The 11,874-nt window shown below is 29.9% G+C and overlaps 1 protein-coding gene across 15 annotated transcripts in view; it reads right to left on the minus strand.

Annotated features, from left to right (window-relative positions):
* Window positions 1–11,874, minus strand: part of LOC106691818 (transcriptional repressor CTCFL-like) — a 41,935-nt gene that overhangs the window by 9,051 nt on the left and 21,010 nt on the right. For 9 of the 15 annotated variants that reach the window (XR_010844895.1, XR_010844894.1, XR_010844893.1 and 6 more), the window contains 3 exons: window positions 11,393–11,545; window positions 6,534–8,102; window positions 1,580–4,807 (listed from right to left, as the gene is read on the minus strand). Coding sequence is in view for 3 of the 15 variants with exons in the window: in XM_067052582.1 (XP_066908683.1) it covers window positions 1,111–1,712; window positions 11,393–11,545 (755 nt within the window). In the remaining 12 variants the exon portion in view is untranslated. The other 6 variants (XR_010844888.1, XR_010844892.1, XR_010844891.1 and 3 more) reach the window with 6 other exon arrangements.

Below are 11,874 nucleotides of genomic sequence, written 5' to 3' on the forward strand. Positions count from 1 at the left end.
TAAACAGGTTTTATGAACATCACTGCCTGCAATTCAATATCTATATCAATAAATGAATATAAAATTTTTATAAACTTCTTTTTAAATATTTTTATTCAAAAGTACATCACACACTGTTTCATTGTTTCAGGGTTTTCCCCATTCTCATGAATACACTACAGGGTAATTTAAACCATTTATAAATTACTGGTTTATTTTCAAAAACATTACAATAAATTAATAATAATTATTTACATATTAAATTTAAAACAATGATAACTTATTTTACTAACCATTTAATGTTTATCACATTAGTATAATGAAACATATTTAATCATTTTCACTCCTAACTCATAAAAAATTTATAAAAAAAAAATATTTCATAAAGTATTAACATAAAAATGAACAAAAAAGTAATAAATTACTACTACAATAACTGTTGATAGTATCCATTATAAAAAAAACTGGAAAGTTGATCTAAAACATTTAGGTATTAGACTTTTTCTAACTATAATTTATGTTCTCTTATTTTTATTCCTCGTGTCTTTTATTTATATTTGGTATAATTTTATATTAGATCCGTTATTTATTTTTTATAAGGTTTTTCTTAATAACTACAATATTATTTAATCCCTTAATGGGTCAGAGTAACTTGGTAAATTTTCTATTTACTTTATATGAATGGCCCATTATATGAATTTTCAACTTTTGAGAAGTAACAGATTTATAGTCACAATGAGGACACTGTTTTCTCACCAGTATGAAGGGCCATTATATGGTTTTTCAACACTTAAGGAGTAACAGACGTAAATCCACGATGAGGACAGTGACAGGGCTTCTCACTTGAATGATGGGCCATTACATGTAATTTTATATTCCTAGATGTAACAGATTTATGATCAAAGTGAGGACATTGATGAGGCTTCTCTCCTGTATGGCGAGCCATTATATGAAGTTTTATGTTAATCAATATTACTGCTTTATAGTCACAATAAGGACAGTAATAACGCTCCTCGCCTGTGTGATGGCCTTTTATAAGAATTTTTAACTTTTATGAGGTAACAGATTTATACTCACAGTAAGAGCACTGATAAGGCTTCTCACCTGTATGATGGGCCCTAATATGTAATTTCATATTTCTAGATGTAACAGATAATGACAGTGAGGAAATTGATGAGGCTTCTCATAAGCATGACATGCCATTATATGGTTTTTCAACTCTGGAGGTGTAACAGATGTATAGTCACAATGAGAACAATGATGGGGCTTCTCATCTGTATGAAGGGACTTAATGTGAATTTTCAACCTGTAAGACATAACAGACTTGTAGCCACAGTGAGGACACTTATGAAGCTTCTCATAAGTATGATGTGCCATTACATGATTTTTCAACTCTCGAGGTGAAATAGATGTATAGTCACAATGAGGGCAGTGGGGAGGCTTCTCACTTGTATGACGAGACTTTATATGGATTTTCAACCCATATGATGTAACAGACTTATAGTCACAGTGAGGACACTGATGAGGTTTCTCACGAGTATGATGGACCATTATATGAGGTTTCATATGTCTAGATGTAACAGATTTATGATCACAGTGAGGATATTGACGAGGCTTTTCATCTGTATGACGGGCCATTATACATTTTTTTAAATCTTGAGGTGTAATAGAATTATGGTCACAATGTGGACACTGGTGAGGCTTTTCACTTGAATAACACCTATCATTGACACCTATAAGCAACCATCCTAATGAATATTAAAATCAAAATAATCTTTAATAAATAAATTTTTGAAAATTCAATACTTTAATATTTCATTATAATAAAAATTACTGCACAATATTCAAAGGCAAAATAGGAATAAATGGGTATTACATGGGTTTAATACATCATACATATACATATCTATTAATATTATTATTTTAGGGCAATTATAATTGGATATTAGCCTCCATAACAAATGTTTATATGTTTTTATCTTATACATCCTCATTTTCACCATCTAACCAGCACTACTTTGACCATCCTTTTCTTCATGTGGCATGTATTACTGTTTGAAGAATACTTCACTGGTATAAAGTGGATGCCACTCTCAAAATTATACTCCCAATGATTATTTCTTCTTGTATATTGCCACTCACAAGCTCTTAGTCATTTATCAATTAACTTCCTAATCAGTTTTCTTTCCTATTTGTTTCAATTCCACAAAGGTCTCACCAATTATATCATGGGACCTTCCTACCAGGAGATCATCCGCACATGCTAACAACTGAATCATTCTATTAAATATATAACCACAAGTCTGAATACTGGATCCTCTATTGGTTTTAATTCTGTATTTTTAAATTAAATGTACCATAAAGTAGTTAATTATTTTTATCTTCAAAGGAGTAACAGTTTTCATATTTTCCAAAATAAATTCATAGTATTTTAATATCATATTATTTTATTTAAAAAAAAACAAAACAATCTACTTCCGTTACGGGACACTTTTTCTAACATTGCATCCCGCAAAATGATTTATAAGACGTTGTCACGTCAAAACTGTAACGTTTTATTACTATAGTTAACTAATTAGTACAGTATTCAAAAAAAAAAAATACATGACATGAAGAAAAAATACATAATTAGGGTTTTGATTGCTAAATTGGCCAAAGCTAGAAGAAATAAGCTTATGGAAATAAGGAGAGTTTTCAAGCGCTGGGATGCTCCTATCTTTTGAACTAATGGCCAAAATGAAAAAAGGAAAAGTGGACTTTGAACTACTTTAGAATAAATATTAAAAAAAAAAAAAAAGAGGAAGAGAAGGATATTGAAATAGAACAATCAGGTCAACTGCTCACCTCCGAACTGTATATTTCTCTGTTTTATTTGTATCAATTATAAATCTAATACCAATGTTGTGTTTTATTAATATGTTTTCTAAATATTATTTATGAACATATGACTTAATCATTAACTATGATTATTTGAATTAATTATTAGAAGTAAAATATTAGTTCAATAAGTGAAATATAATTAACATTAGATATTTTTATCACTTCAGAGCAGTTTAAATAAATATTTTAACATGATCATACATTCATCGAAAATAAGACATCTTAATATTTCATGAAATATTAAACATACATATGTCAATTAGAACTCCAAATGAAGGTAGTTAACTTAAATTTAAAGTAGTTCAAGTCAGTACTTCTTCGTAGAGATAGTAATTTCCATGATACATCAAAAAATAAAGACACAAATCTGTGATTTATTTTTCAGTTTTAACAAAAAAAAAAATCGTGGGTACTGTTAAATGTACAGATGTCAATAAGGACACACATTAACTTTATTTTTCTAAAAAAGTATTTATAATGTTTTTTGTGCGGTTGACAGTTTCCAAGATATTGAGAATGAAAAGAAAAATCAACGAAAATTTAGATTTTTCTTGAAAATAACCATTCAGCCATTTGCTGAAGTCGAAAATTTAGATTTTTAATGCCAATTGAAACCCACTAATCTTTTAAGTTTTTAAAGTAATTTGTTTCCTGAACGAAATCTGTTAATACTCAAACTAGAGCTAATTAAATACACCACAAATTATTCATAATGATTATCTTCATAGGGATTGCAGTTTCTATGGTATTGCCAAAATAAAATCACAAAATGTCGATTTATCTTCATTTGGAAATAAAAATAGTGGGTTCTGACAAGAGAAATGCTCTATTTGACCATGCTTTGACTATACTCCAACAATAGTGAGGCTGAAGTGAATCGATATGTTACAAATCAGGTTTTAACGATTTCGATCCAAACATCAATATCCAATTATGTTTCTATGTAATGTATCAGATCCTGTATTTTGAAGACAAAAAATAGCTGTCAGATGAAGATAGTGGTATGATGAAGGATATGCCAGATTCTTTAAAGGGACATAGCAAAACTATGTTAACTAGAGTTAATATTTCATAATTTTTATTTTACCACCATTTAAAATATATTAATGCCTATACATTTTATCTATCTTGCTGTGAATTTATGTTTTTTACACAAAGCCAAAAAATGATGTATAGATCCCTTTTTTGGCTCACAGGAGCGATAGATTTCGGCAAATTAGGAATCAAAAGAGGGATTTTAAAGGAGAAGTAAAAAATCTTAATTTCGATTCTTATATTCTTACTAGAACTTTAATAAAACTGAGAGGTTTTAAAACTCCAACAGTAGTGAGACTGAAGTGAGTCGATATGTTACAAATCAGGTTTTAATGATTTTGATCCAAACATCATTATCAAATTATGTTTCTATGTAATGTGTCAGATCCTGTATTTTGAAGACAAAAAATTCACAGTTTTACAGAGTTAATGCTCGAATAAGGATCAAGCCTACTCCTTAGGTTAGACTCCATAGAGCCATCCGATACTTATTTATTTCGTTTTTTCCATATCAATCCCTAAAACACTGCTAAATATGAATACTTCCCAAAGAAAATGGTATTAAATAGTGCCTGATCTTCAGCCCTTAAATAACTAACTAGGGTATCATCACCAATAAATATTGAGAAAATTAATAAATTAAAGTTTTTAGATATTTATCATAATATTTCCATTTTTAGGTATGTCACAGTTAAGGAAACGCACAGGAGATTTTTATATTTTATGGCTCAAATTACAACAATTTGAGCTCAAAATAAAAAATTTCATGCCTCCATATCTCGTGAAAGTTTTGAAATGATTTGATCTCAAAATCAAGACTACGAGATACAGATGACCTCCCTCAAAGCAGTTTGCCACTAATATTGGCATAAGCCCCTAGAGATTCCACTGAAAACATCCGCTCATGTAAAGCCTAAAAAAAAAAAAAAAAAACCTTAGATTCAGTCTTGGTAAGGATGTATACAGTTACAATGATTGTAAAAATGTACCCATTTTATAGAAGCTGGGTGTTCCTGGCCAGCAGTGATGCTGCTCTGAAAAAACTATTCATTCAAAGATTCCTGTTCCCATACAGAATTCTCCCAAAAAATTAAGAGGGAATCAGCTATCTTAGGAGTGTCGGGGGAATCAGCAATCTGTAGTTCATCTTTCAATGAGTGTTAATATTGAGCAAAACACAAAAATTAAAATGGAATTGTCACGCATTGTTGAGAGATAATAATAACTATGCAATCAGTTTAACTTTTAAAATAGAAGAGAGAATGGGATTTGGAAATTTTTTGAGATGTATTTAAGTGATTTAAAATTTATTTTAAATATAGTATATTTTACAAAGTTATAGGTCCTTCAGCCTCATGAACTAGTACACTTTTGAAATTTAGAAGCAAGCTGTATGAACAAACTCTTATGAAATAACACTTATTATTTTGAGGGAACATTTCAAGTCTAGTAATAGCTACAAGTAAAATATATTATGATTTTGAGGAATTTTTTATGTTGAGCTTACATTTTAAATTATAATTAATTATATAGATCACTGATAGGACCAGCAGTTAAGCATTGCATTAACTTCTTCGATTTCGTCCAGTCTAATAGTCAAAATGAACAAAATTATTAGTGTAGATAATGGGCAACTACGAGTGCATTAAATTAACACTCAAAACAGTTGCTACTTTGTTTTATAGTTTTTTATAGTTTATAAAGAAGAAAAAATAGATAAAACACTATTTTTCTATTTTGGCAGGGTGATTAGTATTTATTGACTTTGTGCAGGACAGACATAATTGCCTGTCAATAAATCAGAGTTTCTGCTAATCGTCATTTCCAGATATGCAACCACTTCACTTGGAGGAATGATGATAGGATGTGTCCTATCCATCTGTCCTCTCAATAGGATGACTTGGGTCTTAGCCACATCTATGTTTATCGTTTTCCTATCACACCACCCATTGACAAGGCTGGAGCAATATTCCCCTTCTTGCTTTCATAAAGATTTACTACTAGTGGCCACCATGACAGCCAATTCGTCCAAGTAGGCAATAGAGACAAACTGCTCTACCTCAGGTAATCCCAGAATTTCATTACACTGTTCACAACAAAGAGAAAAATGAACAAAGTTCAAAAACTGTTTTCATTGCCGGTGAGAGTGTTGAAATAACATTTTAGATTTAACAACCTTATTCAGATAAAATCAACTTGTTTCACTGGGAAGCAATAGTCTTATTATATAAATCAAATTCTCCATATAACAAATACAGTGGCTGTGGTGTAATAGCAATTGATGTTGGTTTTAATGAAGAGACAGATGAACTGGTCAAAGATTGTGAAAGATGATCAACAAATTCTCTCCACTTTCCAAGTCAAAGAGAATATGTGTGATTGTCTGGAAAAAATTATTTCATAAGTCAGTCTTCTGGAATTTCTCAGACAATTCACAAGTTATGTGAAATAGCATTTGTCATCACTTCAGTTATTGACCTCATGGAAGAAATACTATGAATACTTTACAATACTTATCTACTTTTATTAAAAGTATGTACCAGTACCTATGTCATTAAAAGAACTACAAATATTTAAAAGTAGGTAAGATTACTTTATTTATAAAAAAAAAGATTGTTTACATAAAATTTTTAACTTACCAGGGTTCCATTTCATCTGTGTATGTCCCGGCTTCCTCTTTATTCCACCAGGAGCACTAAAATGGAGCATAGCCTCACCAATTACAGGGTATGGCGAGATGTTGATTTTGTTACTTTTCATCTTATTTTTTGTATTCCTCCAATATTGTTCTGTCAGTTTTTGCATTTTTCTTTCAATTTTAAGTGTAGTGAAACTTTATATATCAGATAAATTCATTAAGGTTTTGGTTTTTAATTTCAAGTTTTTATAGTCCATATAGAATATATCTCACCAATACCGATTGCACTGCATGTCCTCCATCAACTGTTAAGTAACCTGATTATTCTCCACCATATTAGCTGTTACAAGATTTGTCAAAAAAGGTAACTGCTATAATATTTATGTCCACACTGGAAACATGAGCCTCTGAATCTCAGGCAGGACCCTGAGATGCAGAAAATACTGACCCACAACACGGTGGATTCATCACAAAATGCATCAGGAGTACCTCTGACTCAAGAGATATAGATGAGAGAGAGCATATTAGCCACTATAAAAAGCAAATATTAAATAATAAGAGTTATAATAGCTAGATTTTCTTGAGTGATACAGCAAACCAATGAGATAAGAATATGGAATACAGTTGTTTTTGAGATGTTTTGTTTAAGATGTAAATGATGATTTCACTTATTAATGATATATCGAGGTAAACAGCCATCGATTCCTGTTTTAATATGTCCAGATATAAAAGCTTTATATTCACGGTGAGGGGATTGGTGAGGCTATATTGCCTTTATGATGAGACTTTATATGTTTAGTCATACTTCCAGGTCTATTTATCTTATATTCACAATGAGGACACTGATGGGGCTTTAAAACCAGATGTTGTGCTTTTATATGCCTTTTCATATGACTCAATCTTACTGCTTTATAGTCGCAATGAGGGCAGTGATGTGGTTTTTCACCTGTATGACGGGCCATTGTATGAAGTTTTACATGACTTGCTCTTACTGCTTTATAGTCACAATGAGGACACTGATGAGGCTTCTCTTCTGTATGACGGGACATAATATGATGTTTTAAATGTTGAGCTAATGCTGCTTTGTAATTACAATGAGGACAATGATGAGGCTTCTCGCCTTTATGATAGGTCATTAAATGTGTTTTCATACTTCCATATTGTACTGATTTATAATCACAGTGAGGACATTGATGAGGCTTTTCACCTGTATGACGGGACATTATATGATATTTTAAGTGTTGAGATACTGCTCCTCTATAATCACAATGAGGACATTGATGAGGCTTATCATCTTTATTATGTGTCCTAGTATGTATATTCATGTGTTTAGATGTAACAGACTTATTGACAAAGAGATGAGATTTCTCATGTGTATGATGTGACTGTATATGTCTTTTCAAATCTTCCTGTGTAACACATTTATGGTCACAATGTTGACATTGATAATACATCTCATCTATACAGTGAGTTTTTATATGAATTTTCAGACTAATTGGAAATACTGATTTATATTTACAATGTGGACAATGATGAAACTTCTCACTTGTATAACAACTATCCTCAGCACCTATAAGCAACAAATTGTCATACTAAAAAATAAAGTAAAACTATTCCTTTTAAATAAATTAAATATGTTCTTAATTTCAATATTTTTGGAAATTATTAAATACTTCATAAAAGTTTTCAATAGATGCATTTTTAAACATAAATTAATGTTACATTTAGTATAGGTTTCTAATATTAGTATTTTATAGATCATATGACATAATGAATATCACGGAAAATTTTGCTTTTGTTCAGTGTTTGAGGAGAGATGATGATATTAAAGATTTAATACTAAGATTCTTAGTAAATAGATTACAAACTATTGATTTATAACCAGTAGGTGATGCACTATTTTTTTAAAACCATTATTAAAAAGAGAGTGGGCTATTACTATCAACAATGGAGAGTAAATTATCATTCCTTTTCCACAGTCTTTATTATCTAATACAGAAAAGAAAATTAACAAGACTTAAAAATAGAATTTCTTCAGGGTCAGTGTTTATGGGTCTTATACTATTTGAGGATTTGAATAAGTTCAAGTTTTTTTTTCCCATTTAAGTAGACTACTCTTAAGGAGACTTTCCACTATCAGTAATTCTATTATTATCTCTAACATTGTAGTCTTCAAAAGTCTTTCATCATTACTCCTTCATTACCTTTCAACCTCAAAAAATTATTAGGAAAGTAATTTTTCATCAGTGTATTTATCTCCATACAGAAAACTAAACCTTATTTTTTATTGTTTCCAACAAGTTATTGATATTTGTTCAGTTTCTAAATAAGTTATGAATGAATAACAGCAAACAAGCATGGATGGCAACATCTTTTTGTTCTGACCACAAAGTGAAATGTTATGTATCAATGATGTATGAAGACCTGGCTATAAACCTACCATTCTCATGTTGCCCTGCTGACAGAAACAATGTTGACAACTGATTTTGGTAATTGAAATTCACAGCTTTCCGTGAATATCTGAACTAGCAACATATTTGTACAAATGTAGTAACAAATCAATTTAATAAATGAATGCTTACTGGAAACCTATGTTATTTCTACTTAACATACATACATCTACAACTGTAGAATTTATGAGTAAATGTTAATATGTATAATCGTACAATAACTCTGGGATTACAGGTGTACTTTTTTAAAGCTAACTAACTGTCCTAGATGGGAAGGCCAGGCAAGAGCCTAGAGGTAACTTACCTATCTACATATATCGAAAACAACACTTAATTTTTACCCAAGTCAAACATTAATAACTATTATTAGATAAATGCCCTGATTGGCAAAATAATAAGTTTTGGTTTTTCTTAGTATTTCTTTTTCAACAATTTTTTAGAGAAGGCCAGGAGGGATCCCATCCCTACAGATACCCATCAAGGTCCATGAATATATACCTTTCCTTCTTCTCCCTGATACATTTGAATAATATTGTAACTTTATAAGGTTTAGCAAACCCAATATTGATATCACCAATCATTGTGTACACACCTCTGTCTGCCAACCACTGTCTATACCCAAATCCACAAGATCAATCTTAACAGAATCCTCCCAGCTATGTTTTGGTGAACCCCTCAGATAATTACTATTCCACACAGCACTTCTTCATTACTAAGCCCTATAACTTTACACACCTATTTCGTTGGTTGCAATGCTATCACCTAAATTACATTCATTAATTGCCTAGTTCATATGAAGCATAAGTGATATTAGGAAAACATGGTTTACTAATAAACAATACAATATTATCATAAAAGTCTATCCAAAATACACAATTAGTAAAGCTATAAAATGAAGTCACAGTTTACTTAATAAGTAATTGGTTTATCCCACTGAAAAGAATCCTTCAAGTTTAACAGTTTTACAGAACTAGTACATTCAGCATAATCTTAAAACCTAAACGACAAGTGATAAGTATTACATGGAACTTGGTAGGCTATCTTTAGAATTAAGGTGAGCCCATGTCTAATTTGAACTTTATCTAAAAAACAGTAAGTTATAGAGTTTTAAAACACAGGGCCTGGTACATTTTGAGGGAACACACTGATCTGATATTGATGCCCATACCAAAATCTTTTATCAACTTAGAATTACAACTATTTTTGAAATTATTTAGATTATAAAAGTACTTTTACTGAAGTTACCATAAGAATTTAAGAATCAAAATTAGGATTAGTCATTCCTTCATGAAATTATCTTCCTTTTGTCACCTCCTTTGCCAAAATTCACTGCTTCTATTAGCCGGAAATTAAATCTACGTACAATTTTATTTGTTAATTCAAGTGTAAGAAAGATAACTGGCTAGTTTTAATAATTAAAAGTACAACTCTATTAATAAAGCTGTAAATACATATTTTTATATCTTTACAATTTCCCAAATAAACCAAAATTTTTGGAGAGCATGGCTACTGCCAAAACTATATACTGTCTCTTACTATTACTCATTATAAAATCACTTATGCCTACAATTTCCCTTCAACTTCAAAGCACACCTATTTGAACATTTATTAAACACTCAAAATTATACAATTTGTGATTTTAAAATTAAAATTCTAATAAAATAAATATGAAACATTATACATTTATGAAATTATACATATTACTAATTTTTATATGATAAATCTTTTTTTTTAAATAAAAAAAGCTTTGTGAAAATTATAAAAATAAATGAAACAAAAAGTTAAAATCAAAATATATAAATCATTGCCAAGCTCAGTAGACTTCACTGATCAGACCATATCACAAGAAAGTAAGGTAGAGGACTTGACCAATGAGATCACAAAAATAATTATTAACGAAGAAATATATATCAGAAATTAACGATGAGGCTGCTAAAAGCTTAATTGGTGTATGATGTACGAGAAAATTCAAGGAGCCAGCTCAAAGTTCGCAATTGGAGGACTTCACCTATTATAATAGTGGATGTGCAGGAGGGTAGGACCAAATTATGGGTTATTGGGCTGATTTAGTGCGTATTTTATTTAATGTTTTTCCAAAAAGGTTTTGGTTCTACATCTAATAATATATAAGAATAAAGTTTTTTTTCCGATCTCATAATACTGATTGATTTTGTTTTATTTATTTATACTAAACATTAGAACAATTTTTCAGGGGAAAAATAATTTATTAATAACATAAATGCTATAATAATAGTCCTAACATGTTAAAATAATAAAATTATTTAGTCTGTAACCAAGTTACGGATGATTACAAATTTTAAGAGACCATTAAAAAGGATTCATAACTCTTAAACATGCACCTACGTACCACATTATTAAATGACATAATTTCAATAAATAAGAAACTTACTTTCTTTATTTTTTTGTTCCTCTTGATTGATTTTACTCGGAACATCATCATCTGAAGACATGTGATAGGATTCTAAATCTTGCTCATCCACCACAAAATCCAAATCTGCCCTTGAATCGTTTGAATGTGGAATTGAGGGAGCATGATTTGAATCTGTAAAATAATAGAACATAATACACTAGAGTAATTAGACATACAAACTAATGGTCAGAGTAAGTTTTTGTTTCCATTTCAACAATGGTTAAGAACTTAAAAAAAATAAATTATACGATTTATCTAGATAATATTACAATCCTAATTTAAATAAATAGAAATATTGTAAACATACAAATACTCATACGTAAGTAAGGTTTATATATATATATAGAGCAATGTTTTTATATTATATTTATAACTTTTTTTAAATTTCTTGTTTAGTTGATGTTCTGATTTCCATAAATGGTTTTGTACTAGGATTTTTAGAATCTGTAAATAATTATTTA

This window comes from Halyomorpha halys, unplaced genomic scaffold (assembly GCF_000696795.3).
Source record: "Halyomorpha halys isolate HHAL.00 unplaced genomic scaffold, Hhal_1.1 Scaffold3373.1, whole genome shotgun sequence".
In the NCBI taxonomy this organism is placed as follows: domain Eukaryota; kingdom Metazoa; phylum Arthropoda; class Insecta; order Hemiptera; family Pentatomidae; genus Halyomorpha; species Halyomorpha halys.